We start from the raw sequence: 18,399 nt of genomic DNA, 5'->3' as shown, positions 1-18,399 counted from the left end.
GGCTGTTTTGGGGGTTCAGTGCGGTTTACTAGGGTTTTTGGGTTTAATTTAGTAGGGTTCACGGAGTCTAGGGCTCAGGGCCCGATGCAGGCTCGTTCATAATGATGTTGGCAGGGTTTTAGGGGGGTTTGGTGTTTTTTGGTCCACAATTGGCCGAATTTTTGTCTTTTTTGCGGGCGCGTGTGTTTGGGTAAAAAGTCGCACACCTTCCAGTGGATCGTGAGAGTTGAGAATGTCTAGTTTTGATTGAAAGTGGTTTGAAGGAAATCCATGGTGGAAAAGGGGGGTTTGGGCCTAGTTGCAGAGAGCGTTTTGGCACGATTTAAACTTAGGCGTAGCAGTATTGCATGATTTTGGGGGGCTGTTGGGGGGGTTCTAGTTTTTTGAGGGTGGGTTGAGGGGTCTGGGAGCACTGCTGGGAAGGTCTAATTTTGATTGCAAGTAGTTTGAAGAAAATCAATGGTGGAAAAGGGGGGGTTTGAGCCTAGTTTCAGTGTGCGTTTTGGCACAATTTTAAGTTAGGGCTCATGCCAGGTAGCAGTATTGCATGTTTTTGGGAGGGTACTGTGGAGTGTTCTAGATTTTTGGGGGTGGGTTGAGGGGTCTGGGAGCACTGCTGGGAAGGTCTAATTTAGAGTGCAAGTGGTTTGAAGAAAATCTATGGTGGAAAAGGGGGGTTTGGGCCTAGTTGCAGAGAGCGTTTTGGCACGATTTAAACTTAGGCCTAGCAGTATTGCATGTTTTTGGGGGGCTGTTTGGGGGGGTTCTAGATTTTTGGGGGTGATTTGAGGGGTCTGGGAGCACTGATGGGACGGTCTCATTTTGATTGCAAGTGGTTTGAAGAAAATCCATGGTGGACAAGTTTTTGTTTTTTAGCAGTATTGCATGTTTTTGGGGGGCTGTTTGGGGGGGTTCTAGATTTTTGGGGGTGGGTTGAGGGGTCTGGGATGCACTGCTGGGAAAGTCTAATTTTGATTCCAAACAGCAGTTTGGTCGTAGTTTGAGGGGAAAGACCCTGTTTCTAAGGTGCATTTCGGCCCATAGGCTAACATTGCCGGTAATTTGTTATTGCAGATGCCACTGGAGACAACTCTTATGGCACTTTACGCAGCTGTAGTGTAGGAAAAGCACTATACATTTACCCAACGAGGTAGCACTTACTGAATTAGCCAGTAGAAAGTACTCCAGTAATAGTTATGCAAATCACAAAAAAATCTGCGAGTTTGCAGGAAAATCTGCGAATTAGCGTTTCTTTTACGATTTCTCGCAAGTTCGCGGACCGCAGATCAGCACAATTCACCCATACTTACTAATTACTATCCTTGAAAAGGAGACTCAGAGTACGCACTTTCAAAATGATGCTCGCATCTAATACTGTCGCCTCTGAAACTGAAAGTGTTATTTTTGCACTACACAGCGTACCTTATATTTTTTTCGCCGTGGTGTTAATAACACTTCCTGTTTTTCCATCAACAATTACAGGCCGGCTTTTACCCTGTGCGATTGGAAAAATGATTAACTCAGGCTTACTATTAGCGATCCGCAATTCCGCATCCGCCAGGCAGGCAGTGGACAGTGTGTCTGTTCACCAAGATTGATCGACGGAGCGTCAGATGGAATGGAGGAGTACCGCGAATAAGAGGAATGGCTGGATGCACGCAACTTCCAAAATTCAACAGGAGAACTACAACATACAGTTACAGTATCCTCTACACTTCTCCTTATCTTTTAAATAATGTTATTGTTGTGAACTTCTATGAGTGTGACTCTGTGCATTTGTTTGCTCTCTGCTTCAAATTCATCGTATATGTGTTTTTTGTTTGCTATTTTTAAAATTAATTTCATGTACTAAGTGTTGTTTATTCTCTCTGAGGGTAGATAGGCAAGGGAAATTGCGTAATTACTGCAGCCCTGTACTGTCACATTGTTTCTTCATAGTTAGTAAGTTGTAGAAAGTACTACTTAGTTTAAGTAACCTAACCATCCATTTAGCAATTAACTTCATGCCTGCAGTAGTGCATGCACTTCCTTTATGTCCCTTAAAAGATTTATGGATATTAAGGGTGGGCGTAGTGGGCGTAGTGGGGCTTCGCGAAGCTACGCGAAGTGGGCGAGACACTACGTCCACCTACGCACTTCGCGTAGCCCCACTACGCGCCACCCGCCTCCCTCCCGCCCTCCCTAAATACTTAAATTACATTTTAGAAAATGATTAAAAACCACTTACTTTGTCCGCCGCGTCCCCGGGGCTCCCTCTCGTCATCGCGCGATTCGCGCCGCCGTCTTGAATAGTAATGCGCATGCGCGGCCACCCGCGCATGCGCGGCCACCCGCGCATGCGTGGCCACCCGCGCATGCGTGCCCACCCGCGCATTTCTCGTGAGTAATGCGCATGCGCGGATGGCCGCGCATGCGCATTATTATCAAAGACGGCGGCGCAAATCGCGCGATGACGAGAGGGAGCCCCGGGGACGCGGCGGACAAGGTAAGTGGTTTTTAATAATTTTCTTAAATGCAATTAGAGTATTTAGGAAGGGCGGGAGGGAGGCGGGTGGCGGGCAACTGGCGGGCAACTTCGCTACGCCCCCGGGGTGGGCATAGTGTTGCCTGCTACGCTTACTTCGCAAATGGCGAAGTAGGCAACACTACGTCCACTCCATGGGCATAGCGAAGTGCTATGCCCAGGGTTAATGGATATCTTCGTATCCAAAGATTTGTTTATCTTCATTTGTTGTTTATCCATGCTGTGGTTTTTTTCTGCTCTCCACAAAACTTACCCGAAAAACTCCATTTCCATCCAATTTTCAAACCCTAACCCTCTTCTCCCAGGCTGTGTGGTTTTCATTGAGGTGTGACTAAATGACAACAATAATTCCACACACTTGCTGGGAGGATAAGGTCAAAGCAACAGAAAATCAATGTCAAGGCTGGTGAAGGAATCCGAGGATATATTCTTACTCAGCTTGACACACACCCATGACTATTTGCAAATCAAATATGGTGATTTTCATGTGCGCCATCAACTGGATTGATCATCAAGAACATCCTCCTCCTACACGTGGCGAAGGATTACGCTGCTATGTCCTTCACCTTCAGGACTATTTCCTGTAGTAGCCGAAGCCAAACTCCACCCAACTAGTAGTTTGAATACTTTAGCATTTGTTAGGATAAATTATGGCACTGTTCTTGTGTACTGTGATATCTATCATACTGTTCTAATGCTACGCTCAGGCCACTCAAGGTTTCATTTTCTTTTTTTTCATATGCTGCAACTGCCACTGTGTACCACTGCTACTACCACCACAACGATGCAATTTCATCCGCCCAGGATTGCCAACCTTAATCGCAATTTGCCATGCAGCCAGCCCTGTGCCTAGCCCTATTCTCAAACACTAATCACTGGTAAGATAAGCGTTTGGGGGGGAGAAAGAATAATGGAGTAGGAGGAGAGAGGAGAGACTGACGGTAGTACTAGTAAAGTAGTAGGACAATTGAATTCACTAACTCTGTGAGTGGCACTTACTTTTGTAAACATTTGGGCGATTACTTCAACAATTTGAATCAAGCAGCCAGTTAAGTTTTATGAAAACAAACGTACAGTTAACCTCCCCCGCAAAACAGTAAAAACACATATGCTATGTTTAAGTTGAAAGTAAATAATTATTTAGACACTAACCAAAATAAACTAACCCACAAGACTCGACCCACCGCCCTCCCTAAATCCAACCAATGTCCATGAAATGTCCAGAAGAAAAGTTCCAAAACCCCAAAGCCAAATTCCCCCCCCCCCCCAAAGTCTTTAAAAAAGGGGCAAGGGATAGTCTCTCCTCCTCTACTGCCGCCGGTGGTGTCCTTTGGCCAGGTGGTCCCGACGCTCCTCCCTGCGGCGGTCCTTGAGCAGGGTTTTGAGTCTTTCTACCTCCAGCTCAAGGTGGGACACCCTGAGGGCCAAGCGGTGCAGACGAGCCTTGCACCTGCTGTGGGGTGCAGCTGATTGTTTGGCTGCTTGGCGGTGGCAGGTGGCTGCGGTACCATGGCTCCGTACCGTTGGAGGCTTGCGCTGACTGGCTGACCCAGGGTGCGCGGAGGAGTATTCAGCTGTCGTGGTGGATGTTGTGGACAGAGACTGCGTGTCCTCCTCCTCCTGGGCCACCAGCCGCCGATATTCGGTGATAATCGCCTCCAGCTTCCTTTGCCGGGCCCGTCTAGCCAGCTCCTTCAATGTTGGTTTGGAAGGAGCATCTATATGAAGAAAGAAAAACATACTGTAACCAATGCTCTTTAAGATTAACACAAAATAATTGAGCAGAAAGTTGTGTCACAGTAGCACTAGCAACTTGCAAGCACAGTACATAACATTTGTGGCCTGTATCTATCTAACCTCCCACTTCGTCGGCCTCTGCTCTAACATTAGTGGGAGTTTCAGGAATCAATTCTACTAGCACTATATGGACTCACTACATTAGACTCAGACTGTACACAAGTCTTCTTCTTCTTCTTCTCTCTTGTTTAACGAAATTGGTACATAAACTTCTGGAAGCAGGCATAATGCCAGCGCAGTCAGCTTGCACCCGAGAAAAACAGACGCAAGCCATGATGACACAGACTTGCGTTACTGTACCACTCTAGTACATGCAGGTGGTGAAGCTCTTACTTTTCTATTATCGGTGGCACTGGCCATACTCTGTTACAAGGGCTACTGCTCCAAGCTCTGCATGACCAACCAAGTCAACACAGTCTCCTCCTCCTGCTTCCACACCCTCCGCATGCTCCGCAAGATCTACAGACGGATCCCGACGGACACACGGAAAAAAGTCACCCATGCTCTTGTCAGCAGCCGACTTGACTACAGAAACGCCCTCTACGCCGGAACCCCGTCCAAGCTCATCAACAGATTCCAAAGAATACAGAACGCCTCAGCACGCCTGATCCTTGAAGTTCTGCGCAGGGACCACATCACCCCGCACCTGAGAGACCTGCACTGGCTCCCCGTCGACACATTCAAACTCATGATGTACGCACACTAAGCACTCCACAAGACCGGCCCTGCCTATCTCAATAAAAGACTCGCCTTCCACGTACCCAACAGGAAACTCCGCTCCGCCAACCTCTCCCTGGCCACCGTCCCGCGCATTCACAGAACCACTTCCGGGGGCAGATCCTTCTCCCACCACACCACCAAGTCCTGGAATGCCCCCCCTCCACCTACGACAGACCACAGACCTCTCAGCCTTCAGAAGACTGCTCAAGGCCTGGCTCTTCGACCAATAGCTGCAGCTGCCCCCCTCCCCCCAAGCGCCTTGAGACCCTAGCGGGTAAGTAGTGCGCTTTACAAATTCCCTGATTGATTGATTGATCGATTGACTGCTTCATTAATTTAACTTTCACCCTGCAGTGCCAATGACTGCAAGAAAAGGAAAATGAAGAAGATGAATAATATCATTATCTATCCCTTCACAGGATATTTGCTTACATATGGGATGCTTTGTTTTTTATTGAGTGAACACTGATAGGCCACACATGAATGACAGAGTTGTAATAAAATTATTAACAGAGGTAGTGAGTGGCCCCCGGAATGGCAGGATATATGCTGTGCTTGTAAACTAATGGTAGTATTCTGAAAAATTACAACCTCTTTTCCTCACCTTTACTACACTGGAACGGACGTGTGGGTGCGGTTTTACATGCTCTTCAAAGTAACACTTACTTCATCCAGTGACCATCTACTCTGTCTACATACACCTATGCTATCTATGAGTAAGATAACACCATGATCCAGACATCCATCCATTCACAGTAAATGTCAACCATTCTTCTTAACGTCTCAACTGGACAAACCTTAGTTTTTCTCACGGAAAAATGACCTTTTTATTTTATTTTGGAAACCGCCAGCCATGCATCCGTGCTTGACTTGCATTTGAATTTGAACCAAAGGATATATTGCGCACACATACAGTTTCTGTTTCACCCACCCAAGCAGTCCTCTTCCCTTTCTCCTTCCACCCATCCTTGCTTCAGCCTTCAACCAGCCATGCATCATATTCCCAGCCACCTCGGGCAGCATTCAAAAACATGTATCATTCTTTGCCAGTCATTACTTTTAACTCGCTCGTCCTTTCTACACCCTTCTTTCCCTTTTCGTTCATCCCATCCATCAAGTTCATCTCTGATCTGACTTGGCTTCTCGATAAAACTTTCATAGCTGAGTTGAAGTCAAATTTAGAGGAGGCCATTGGTTACTCGTCAACTCCCGCCGCTAATGCTATTGCTCATGCGAAGTCAAGGGTGAATGTCTTCTATCTGGTTGACAAAAACGTACTTCTAAATTTGTAAGTCTTTTTAACAGTAAAGTGTACTTGTACTGTACAACATATACACCCGTGCAGGGAGCACACTCTGCAGTCTGAAATCTCAATAAGTAAGGAATATATTAGCTTACCACTGCCCGCCACTACCGTGGCATCCCCAACAGCAGTTCCCGATGGCTGTTGCACCGCCTCCGCCCCGGGAGTGCCGACCTCCACGCTGGCTCCGGCAATGGTGGATCGCTGTGCCGATGTTCCGCCTAGAAAATACCTTTGATATTCTTAGATGCCATATACACCACTCCCTATTTTGTTTAGGAATGAACATTTTTTACTAGTACTACATAAACAAATTTAATAATTTGTGACTCTCTAGGCTCTAAACTACAAATTTCCCTTTCTTCAGGGAAGGTTTTTTTTTATTTATGCTTAGCCGTAGCATGTCTTGCTACACCTTTTGGCACAACTGATGAATGCTTGCTTTTTAACACGCACCATTTTTCTCATAACAGACAGAAGCTTCCCTTCTAAGAACAAGAGCAAGATCAGATCATCATCACTTGGACGGAGACAGCAACGATTCATCCCCACAAAGAAGACTTGGAGATCCAACTAGGTGAGGGCTCTTACACAATTAATGTGTGAAATCAGCCACTTTTGAGTTTTGAATCCTTCACCATTTATCATATATGATGAAGTTGATTTTAATAAATGTTTTTACTTTTAATAAAGCTTTAAAACTTACATAGACTCTGTGGGTTTTGGTCATGAGTGAGTGAGCAAAAGGGTTTGCAATTTGCAAGCATGAGTCTGTGGCTCAGAGAGGTCGGGATTTTGACTCCGTAGTCTTATGTCCTGGGTTGTATAATCATTGGGGATCAATCATCGCTGCATTCGGGAGCTAAATAAGGACTCTGACACACTAGCAAGTCAGTAAGGAGATTGGGGGTTCAACTTCTGTTATGACTGAGGTACGTGGAAAGTCTACCTGCACCTATTATAATTTATAACCAATGCCCTATTTCTTGTCCATAGTTCTGTTTGTGCAGAATAGTCCCTGCAACAGTAGTAGTATGGATTGTCCTCCTATCCAATCAAAAATTAAACTAGTATCTTATTCTTGGTGGCCATTGACATTTTATTGTTGGGAATTGTCAAAGCATAAACATTTAGAAGACTTTAATAGACATTAAGGACAACCCAGAGGACTGCACTCTGTGCATAGAGCTATTGCTAGATAGAATAAGAGTTTTGTTTAACACCTTTTGCCAACCGTGCAAGCTTAGTTAGCTACACAGACAGACTAATCATAATTAGGGCTCACGGTTCTATGGTATTTATTTTTTTGCCATTTCCGTCTGTATTTATCCATATTTATTTTTTGGGCATTTTTTCTGTATTCATCCACATTTATTTTTGCCACAAGCAAAAATAAATGTGTTCAGTTGTTATTGGTCAACACTGTACATTCATCTGAAAACGTTGCAACTTGCAGAATGTCCCAAATATGCATAAAAGTGCTATCACAAGCCATTTGTCTCAGAGCCTTGCAGTTTCTGTCATCGGCAGAGTGCCACATCCTCTCCCCCACTGAACACCATACTGCTCCACTGAGAGAAACTCACACGGCCTTCAGTTGCAACCCAATTATGCCCCGCTAAAACGACCTGGAAGCAACTCAATTCAAATTATGCACTAGACTACAGTAATATGTTGCCTGAAAAAAAGTAACAACATACCGGAAAATAGCAAACACTCTTAGGGAATACAACTTAAACTTTTACACTCATTATTCAGAAATCAATGAGTGTTTTTGCTTGAAAAGCTAACAACATGAAAGGAAAAGTAGCGCTTCACTCACAAAATCTGTAAGGTGGCACGAATGTGTTTCAGTGTAAATAAAACCAATCTGCCCACCTTGTGACTACTCTGTCTTGCTTTATTTAGTTATGTATTTATTGTTTGTATATTAAAACTTTTTTCTCTCCTCCTGAGGCTGCATTTTGCAAAGACATTTGCAACAAAAAGTGTTTTTTCTTTTTTTGGATCCATTTCATTGTGGTGCTTAAACCGACTGTCTCTTGTCTCCTTTCTCAGCCCACGCACAATAAAGCTCTTAATTTGTTTCTCTTTTTTTAAAAATCTTATCTTGAAAACTTCTCTTAATCCCCCACATTCCTGGTTGGACTACTGAGCGTTTGTTTATTCAAGGCTTCACCTCCAGCACACAGGCAGCCCCTGAGACCCGCCTCCCCGAGTGCCATTGTGGGGATTTGGCCAACCAGTAGAGGGGGGGCTTGGTCCGATCCTTACAGTACCCGTCTCTATATAGCACTTGCCAGAGCTGCTGGTTTTCATTTCACCGAAAGCTCTTTCAAAAGGGACATAGATACTGTATTATAATGGTATTTATGTAGCGCTTTATGGACAGCAATAGTTGTGTGCACGACCTGCTGGATAAAATCCCATCCCACCTGGAGTGCATCTCGTGATGTGTGGCACCAACAACGTTGTCGGCAAGGGAAAAAAGTTGGCGAATAATATGTAATGTTTTCAAAAGATTCTAAATATAAAGGTTTACACACTTTTTTTATACTCTCGTTGACACGATTTCGGATGGTGTTTTTTCTTTAAGTTTGATGTTTGTCTTTAGTTTTCAGAACTAAACCCCAGTCTGCGAGGAAAAGACAGGTGCTGGTGCAATCAGCAGAGTGAGGAGGCAGGGGCTAAGGGGTCAAAGCACAACAAAGCCTCATTAACAAGGAAACGGTCAGTCAAAGACCTGTGAAGTACTCGGCTGTGTGTGTGCCCGGTTATCTCAGCCCGGGCCGACACCTCTTAACCCTCTAAGGAGGGGGAGACACCAGATGGTTGGGGGTGTAATTTTATTGATGTATTATAGTATTTTCCCATTTTTTTTATATAAATACAGATAAAGGAAAACGTGTTTTCCGTCTGTATTTATATGTAAAAATCAGTTTAAACGGAAAACCGGGAGCCCTAATCATAATCTAGTAGTACCACCGGGAGTCATACTAGAGGCAGGATAAGAATTTAGAAACAGTCTACAAGGAGATCAAAGACGATTTAGGAAAAAATAGAATGAGGAACGTTTGGAAAAAATACAGGTGCTGTAAAAGATAGGGAAGTATAATTATTAATATTAACAGGAAAATTTACTGGGGCCAGCAGAGGAGCCCTCGCCGGACCGATCCTGGCCCTTCTGCTGTTGTCCCTGCTCCGTTGGCGCCGCTACCTCCTCGTGTGTCCCCTTGCCCCTGGGGGAAGCTGACGTACAACATGAAAGACAGACACAAACAGTATGATTGTTGTCAACCACATCAAACATTTCAAAAAAACAATAACAAATTATTTCGGGGAAATAGACAACAATTGCACTAAATTTATTGACATATCTGATGTGGTCTACTAGGATATTGCTGGATTCGCAGACCGTCTACTTGGAAAGTTATGTTACTCACTAAACCAACTACAAAAAGGTTCGACTAGGACTGGCAGGCAGCACTCCGCGGCACGCGAAGTGACAGACACAGTCTGTCATGTTCACCACCACTATGTCTTCTTAGTGGCAGGAGTAGAAAGGAAGTACTGGACTTGAGTCTCTAATGTCTAGCATTACGCAGTTCTGTAAAGTACACTGATACATAATCATCACCCAGGCCAAATGAACACAAAATTGAAAACAAGTAAGCATAGTAGCACCGCCAGTGAGCAGGCCAGCACCTGCAATCACAGAAGCTTTTGAAACATAATTTACCTGCAATGTAATTGGCAGCATTCTTGCTCTTCGGAAAAAACAAACATTTGCAATATGATAACATAGAGCAGGAGAAAACAGAGTAGTGATTAAATAGCTACTACTGCTCACCAAGCCCAGGGATCTCAACGCCTAGCAGGTCGAGCAGGTCGTGTTCCCGGTCCAGGACGTCGGACCACCCTTGTGTCGCCTGGCTGTAGGTGCGCCGGACCCCAGACTCACGATATATGGCCCGGCACACCTTCCCCCATAGCCTTTGATGCTCCCGGAGCCCGTAACCGGCACCGAGCCTGCCGCCTGCCGCAATGGTTTTGGGGAGGTGGCGCTGAACGAAGAACATCAGTGCGGCCACCTCCACCGTGCTGAAAATCTTCCGGGCTATTACTGCTTCCCCTTAAGCGCCCACATGGGAGCTGGGTACGGGGTGCAGGACCCTTCTCCTTGCTCTTCCCGGCTCCCTTTGCCATGGTCCTGGACAGCTGGAAAAAAAAATAAAGAAAAAGTAAAGAAAAGAAAAGAGTTACAAAAAAAGTAGCTTTAAAAGTAACCAAAAGTAGAAAATAAGCATTTACAATGCAATGGTTGCTGCAGCATTAAAGGTAGAGATATTGGCATTGCTCATGATTTTTTTTTTTAAATCATAAATAAATGGCATTGGTACATTGCCAATAGCTTAATCGCTTGCATATGCGAGACCTACTGCATTAGCACCCACACACAGAGTAAGTAGTAGAGTAGTTGAGTGAGTAGTTGATAGTGAGTAGGATAGCTGTTAGTAAAGAGAGTATTAGAGAGCGAGTAGTAAAAAGTGAAAGAGTGAGTATTATATAGTGAGAGAGTGTCTAGTAAAGAGTCCTAGAGCCACACACATTTACATGCACAGCCACACCTTTACATATACAAAGTGTATTTTTATTTTTGGTAGTAAAGAGTGAGTAGTATAGTGACTAATTATGAGTGAGTAATGTTGAGTAGTAGAGAGTGTAGCAGAGTGTAGCAGAGTGTGTAGTACAGTATTACAGTAAGTACTATACATTAGATGCTATTTAGTACAGTGAGCAGTAGCGAGTAGTTGATATTGAGTATTACAGTGAGTAGAGAGTGTTATGGAGTCGTATAGTAAGTATTCGAGTGAGTATTGATAATATTTGATAGTGAGTATTATAGAGTGACTATTTGAGTGAGTATTTGTGAGTATTAGAGAGCGTAGTAAAGGGTGTGTAGTAGAGTGTGTAAAACAGTGTTATAGTGAGTACTGTAGAGTATTTATTTGTGTACTATTTGTGTACTAAAATGAGTAGGGAGTATTAGAGAGTTGTTGAGTAAGTACTTTAGTAGTAGAGTGAGTAGTAGTGAGTAGTTGATATTTACAATGCAACGGTCTCGCCTTTGCAAAAGTTAGAGCTATTGGCATTGTAAATTCCAATTTCTTTAATTTATGTGCTGGTTTTGAAAACAGATAAATAAATGGCATTGTCATTTACAATGCCAATAGCTTAATCTCTCTATTATACATTAATTTAAAATTGTACTGATGTAGGTCCTCAAAGAATTAAACCCAAAGTATTAACCTTCCAAGTAAAATGGGAAAGCTGATCAATCCTAGCTTCTTTGTTTTATCAAGTTATTTACTTGAAATGCAACAGTTCTGGCTCTGTACCATAACAAAATATTTTCCATATGTGGTTTTATAGACCAAGATGCTGCTCTTTCTGTAAACATGCCTTAAAATGTAACTGTCCTGGCATGCATACAACTGGACTCCAAGTGTACGCGATCAACAGGCACTTCTTTAGTTTGAAAGGGAGAGCGCCTTCACTTCTCCGTGGTGGTCAGCACTTGCCAGGACAGACAGATCCTGTAACCTATCAGTTTCCCTTCCAAGCGCCGCTCTCAGAAGTCTGCACCGCCGGTGCTCAGCACCACACACAGACAGACAGAGCCAAACACACAGACAGACAGAGCCAAACACACAGACAGAGCCAAACACACAGACAGAGCCTAACACACACAGAGCCCAACACACACATAGCCCAACACACACAGAGCCCAACACACACAGAGCCAAACACATACAGAGCCCAACACACACAGAGCCCAACACACACAGAGCCCAACACACACAGAGCAACACACACTCACGCACACAGCGCCATACCGGGAGCCATCTCTAAAGCAGGTGCTGCACAACAGTTAACTTTAGGGCGATGCCCCACTGAGCAGGGACTTAGCTTTTGGTGCTGTTCTATGGTCACCGATGTATGTTTGCCCTATGGACCCCCTTCGCTCGGTGTCGCTTTAAGTTCCAGAGTGTCCTCCATTGTCCACAGAACATTTCTTTCTACAACAATAAACTTTCGAGACCAAAACATTTTCATTTTTGGTGGGCTCCGCTATCTTCGGACCTTTTTTGTATATTCTGTACACGTTGTATGTTTCGCAGTTCATGCAAACCACACACGTACCTGTAGAGATGTACAAACAACAGACCCGTTCAGGATCACACAAACTTACACTGAGGCACACACGTGCACACTAACTGAGTGCCTCTACCAGCACCACACATACTGAGGGTATTCAGAGTGGGGGAGGGCGGGTGCTTTGCAACAGACAAAGGGGGCTTCCCAGAATATTGAACAGGCCTCCAGATGGTGAGGCCTGGGCAGAATTGTGTCACCATTGTCAGAAAGATTAACTAAATCGCCTTTCAAAAGAGCCACGACATGTTGGGGGAGGATGGCTTGAACATTTCATCATTCTTGCTTAAGAGCTGATTTCAGGAAGGGGCGTGGCTTGGACGCCGATGGCGACGGTCGCCTGAGAGCTCGGCCCTGGGACTGAGCCCGCATTTATCCTGAATTCCGAGGATGTTGGGGCGCCCTGACCCCCGCAAATCGAAGATCAAGCTGAGGCCGACCTGATGAGACACCTGAGGGTACCCGAAAATTGATCATTCTGGTTAAAAAGCGAAGTTGCGGAGGAAGCGGAGCGGAGCCCAAGATGGCGCCCGGATCCTCTCGATAGCCTTGTTGAGACCCTCGGCCCGGGACGGTCTACCAGATCTGCTTGAGCTTTCTCCACGTCTCATCTTTCCGGAAGGCGACCGTCCGGCTGGCGGACTGGAATTGTCCAGACGCCGCAGGCATGCCTGGGCTGGTCTCAGGCGGCCGGAGACCCTGGTCGGAAAGACAGAACCACCCGAAACGATCGGCTGTATCCCGCCGAGATCCTGTTTTCGCTGGGTCCCAAGGAACTTTATGGGCGGCACTGCGACTTGGCCCTGAAGGAATTCCAGCAGCATTGGTGGCTACAACTCGAGGTCTCCCTCGGCCCGACGGGCCTCCGCCGACCGGCGCTGATCACCCCCGCTCCCCCCTCGGTGGCCTCCGAAGTCTCGACGGTGGTTCATCCCGAGAGATCGGAGTGGTGGCAGGACTTGGCGAGGACGATCGAAGGCCCTCTCCATTACGACCGCACACCAAGAGAACAACAGCCAACGCCCATAATTAGTGGATAGCCTGCCGAGCTTTCTCCCGCAGGGCACATCCGCCATGGGAAAACCAAGGGGACCTAAAGGAACCGTCCCGGCCGCCTCGGACACGGAGGCACCGGACAAGGATGATCGAGGTGACCCGGAGTCTCCTGGAGGCCCTCATCTACAGCAGCAATTTGACCGGGTCCTAGAGGCGATCGCAAATACGCGATCTGCCCTACAACAAGACATCGCCCAGGTTGCAATGAGTCTGGGCCTCCTCAGGGCGGACCATGGTAAGCTCTCGGACAGAGTCAAAGAGTTGGAGAGCTCGCTGAAGGTCCTGGAGCCGGCGCAGAAAACTCTAGCCGCTACAATGAAAGATGCCCTGTCCCGAATCGGTGACTTAGAGAGACGGGCGGAGGATGCTGAAGGGCGTAACAGAAGGAACAACATTCGCATAGTGGGCCTACCGGAAAAAGTCGAGGATGGTGACATGGTGGCCTATCTAGAGGCTTGGCTCCGAACTGTGGTGGCGCCGGAGGGCCTGTCCTCCTTCTATACGCTGGAACGTGCACACAGAGACCACCGCAACAAGGCCGCTCCCCACGCCCGGTGGTGGCGCGTTTATTGCATTTTCGAGACAGGGATCTGCTCCTCAATGCTGCCAGGCATAATGGCCCATATCAAGTGGGGAACAGCCAAGTGTTTTTTTTTCTGGACTATACTTATGAGACCCAACGGAAGCGGACCTCCTTCCTAGCTATCAAACGTGAACTTCGGAGCGAGGGTATACAATACTCTCTCCTCTTTCCTGCGAGGCTCCGCATCATCCTTGACGATAAGACCCAGTTCTTTGATACCCCGGAGGACGTCTGTACTTGGCTCGAACTATATAGGGCTGGCAAAGATGGTTTCGGATCTTCCTTCCAATCGACTTCTGAAACCGGACAACAACGGCGATCCAAGAGACTTCGGAGCCGCTGCGGCAAACCTTCGACGGTAGAGACTATGGCTGAGCGGCGAGGAGTGTTGGAAATGGTCTCCAACCTATCCGGTTCCCAGAGCGGCCCCATCGTGGAAGAACCGGAACCGGGCGGAGAGGGGGCTCGCTCGGACACGGAGGAATCGGAGACTTATAGTGTTCCCTTGCCAGTGGTTACTCCGGACTCGGCTGAGGGCATGCTGGATGGGCAGGGATGAACTCGAGTGAGCTTATTCCATTTGGGTGGGGGTTTACCATGGGAGTTGTGGGGGTTGCGAGACATGCTGCTGGATCATGCACCACTGGTGGGGTTGGAGGGCCCTGCTCTGCCTGATACTTTTAATTTGGGGCTCGGTCTAGCCTCGGTAGCCTGAGACTCGAAGGCCCATTGCTGGCACCCGGCCCGCACTCAGCCCTTAAGGCCTACCTGCGGTGGCGACCACAGGATTAGTCGGGGAACAGGGGTTTTCCAGGGTCACGGTTTGGATGGGAACTAGATGGTGCTATTTGGGTCCTATTCTGGGGTGGGTGGGAAGGGGTTTGTTTCCAGGGGAAGTTTGGTTGCTATTGGGGGGGTTGGCCGCCATTAGTGTTGACTTGAATACTGACTGTTTTCTGCTTGAGTATTGCTGGGAGAACCTGGGAGAGACAGTATGGGACAATGGCTGAGATCACTAATGTGAAATGCGTCACTTGGAATGTGCGGGGACTTCACACTATGTCCAGACGCCACAAAATTCACGCTTATCTGGTGCGTAGAGGGGTGCAAATAGCGTTGCTCCAGGAGACACATCTCACTAAAGCGGAAGGGGCAGCTCTACAGCGTAGATGGAGAGGGCAGGTTTACTACACTACTTACTCAGCTTACGCGAGGGGGGTGCTGATATGGATAAGAGCTGGGGTTCCCCTGCAGGTTTCCAAATCGGTGGTGGATCCGGAGAGTCGCTACGTGGCTATCTCTGGTACATTGGGGGGTAGGGCACTGAATATTTGTTGCGTTTATGCACCTAATGTGGACCAGCTCGCCTTCCTCTCCGGGTTGTCGGGCTCATTGGCCCATTTCCTGTCAGGAACCCTCCTGCTAGGCGGTGATTTTAACTCAGTGGTGGATGTCGACGCTGACCGCTCACACCCACCCCTCCCAGACTCCCCGGTCCGGCGAGTGGCTAAAGGCAGGAAAGAATGGCAGACGCATTGGGGGCTGACGGATATTTGGCGTGCGCAACACCCCGACTCTAGGGATTATTCATTCTTTTCTGGCCTGCACGAATTGCATGTGCGACTAGACGGGTTTCTGGGGTCGGCAGAATTGGTGTCCGCGACTGTGCGTTCTGAATATTTGGCCAGGACCATCTCGGATCACAACCCCCTTCTAGCGGATTTCAGTTGGTTTCCCGGGGTCCCTACTGTGCCTACGTGGAAACTGCGCCCCGAGATATTAGAAGATATAGTCTTCAGGGCAGATCTGGAGGACAACATTTCTGACTATTTTGTGACCAATGGGGGCACCGCTGGATCGAGGGCTTCGGAGTGGGATGCCTTCAAGGTAGTGATCAAGGGCTATTGTATCTCTAAGAAAGTGGGTATACGTCGTGTCATCCTCGATGACCTGGCCACTGCAGACCGGAAGCTCCGCGAGATGGAACTTCGCCGCCCCGGTCACCCAGAACTTCAGGAACGTACTGCTGCGGCGAGGGAGGCGGTGGCAGCGGAGGTCGAAAGACTGCGCTGTTTTGATTATAAGGCCTATACCACCAGGTCGCTCATGGAAGGGGATAAGTCGGGCGCGCTTTTGGCTTGGCTGGCCAATCCCACGCGCCGGACCTCCCTGACGACGTCCATGCGCACCGCGGAGGGTCTTGAAGTGCACACCCAACCGGAGATATTAAATTGCTACCTGCGTTACTACGAACGGCTGTATTGCAGTAACCTGACCCGAGATCCCACCTTGATCGATGATTATCTACAATCCTTAGAGATTCCCGCGCTGGAACCCGCCGTGGCAAAGGCCTTGGGCACCGATATTGAACTTAGGGAAATCAGTAGCGCCATAAAGGGGATGGCGAGAAATAAGACCCCGGGCCTCGATGGGCTCCCGGTTGAATTTTACTCCACCTACGTGGACCTATTGGCTCCCCGACTGTTAGTAGTCTACAAAGAAGCGAAGCGCCTGGGACGGCTCCCCGGCTCGATGTGTGAGGCCTTAGTAGTTCCCCTCCTCAAACCAGGTAGGGAGTCAGCTGACCCGGCGTCTTATCGACCGTTATCTATGTTAACGGTCGACTATAAGATTCTAAGCAGCATATTGGCGTCGAGGCTGCTGGGACACATGCGCTCCTTGGTGCACGAAGACCAGGCAGGATTTATCCCAAAACGCAATACGACCATGAATATCCGTCGGTTATTTCGTCTGCTAGAGGAACCGCACACGGAGGCCCCGTGCCCATTGGTCCTTTCGGTTGACCTGGAAAAGGCTTTTGATAGCCTTGAATGGGACTACTTGCGCAGAGTACTACTGAGCTTTGGTCTGGGAGAGGGCTTTATCAGGTGGACCACGGTGCTTTATGCCTCGGCGTCGGCCAGGGTGAGGGCAGGCCCGCTGATCTCCCAACAGTACCCAGTAGAACGAGGCACGAGGCAGGGATGCTCGTTATCCCCATTGCTCTTCGCGCTAGCGGTGGAGCCACTAGCGTTATCGGTTCGGTCCGGAGCTTCTTTCGGCGGACTGCAGACCTTGTCTGGACAGCACTATATCTCTCTATATGCTGATGACCTGCTGCTCTTCCTTGAGAACTCAGATACTGCATTAGACGGGGCTGCAGAGGCTCTCACAACTTTCGGGGAGGTCTCGGGGCTTAAAGTGAATTGGGCCAAGACCTGTCTGTTTCCAGTTCGTAGGGGAGAGCCCAGACCTGACACCAACAGAGAGATTAGGTGGGAACCTAGCTGCCTCAAGTACCTGGGGGTGTACGTGTACCATGACCCCGCCGACCTTCTAGACGGCAATATAGCCCGCTGTATTCGCGCGTTGCGAGGCAACATGGATTTCTGGGCTACCCTGCCGCTTTCGGTGGCGGGGCGTATAGCATTGTTGAAAATGGTGGCACTACCCCGGCTGATATACTATTTTAGAGCGCTTCCGATTTGGGTTCCGCCGGCCACCTTTCGGCTCCTGAGATCCATGGTGGTGGGATTCCTCTGGGGATTGGGCCGCCGGAGAGTGGCACTCAAGACCCTGATGAGACCAAAATCGGAAGCGGCCTGGCGGTGCCAGACTTTGAAAAATACTACCTGGCAGCTCAATTACAGACCTTCACCCAGGAGATAGCGAGAGAGTTTCGAGGCCCGGAAGAGACGAGGGGCAGGAGAATGCCCATACTTGTTATTTCCTTCATTGCACTACGCCAACGCTTAGCCCTACAAGACCTACCGCTCGAGGAAAGGACTATTAGGTTGTGTTGGAATCGCGCCCACGCCCTGGGGGAGCTAAAACTCCCATATGCACCGGAAATACCGCTGGGGATGTTAACGGCCTTGCCGCACGGGGGAGACTGGCCGCGCCTAGGGCATTGGGAAGATGCAGGATTGCAGTTAGTGGGGGACCTTTATGAAGACGGGGTGATACTGCCCTTTCAGGAGATCCTGGACCGTTTTGACATTCCCCGGGGCGACTTCCTCCTACATACAGCTCTAATTAGAGCAATTCAAACACACTGGAAAAGTGGTATGGAGGAACCACCTACGTCGCCGGTGTGCCAATATGTTATGATGTCCTCGGGGACGGTCAAGGCAGTCACGTGCTTATATAATAGATTGATTAATGAGGGTTTGCCCCCGCTCACCACACTGCAGAACCGTT

At 48.0% G+C, this 18,399-nt stretch overlaps 3 protein-coding genes across 3 annotated transcripts in view; 2 read left to right on the top strand and 1 right to left on the bottom strand.

Moving 5' to 3' along the window:
* The window catches only part of LOC147749096 (retinol dehydrogenase 7-like), a 605,822-nt gene that overhangs the window by 17,226 nt on the left and 570,197 nt on the right, over positions 1-18,399 (top strand). The gene's annotated exons all lie outside the window — the stretch shown is intronic.
* Positions 1-18,399, top strand: part of LOC147749097 (retinol dehydrogenase 7-like) — a 164,734-nt gene that overhangs the window by 17,309 nt on the left and 129,026 nt on the right. The gene's annotated exons all lie outside the window — the stretch shown is intronic.
* On the bottom strand, positions 3,833-9,654 carry LOC147749099 (uncharacterized). Its single transcript, XM_086929453.1, has 3 exons — positions 9,486-9,654; positions 6,440-6,565; positions 3,833-4,242 (listed from the first exon to the last, which is right to left on the bottom strand). Exons 1-3 carry the CDS (start codon positions 9,652-9,654, stop codon positions 3,833-3,835), a joined length of 705 nt encoding a protein of 234 aa, XP_086785579.1.

The sequence above is a fragment of the Lissotriton vulgaris genome, chromosome 1_1 (assembly GCF_964263255.1).
Source record: "Lissotriton vulgaris chromosome 1_1, aLisVul1.2, whole genome shotgun sequence".
NCBI classification, from domain to species: domain Eukaryota; kingdom Metazoa; phylum Chordata; class Amphibia; order Caudata; family Salamandridae; genus Lissotriton; species Lissotriton vulgaris.
This window is presented reverse-complemented; position numbering and strand designations above follow the sequence as displayed.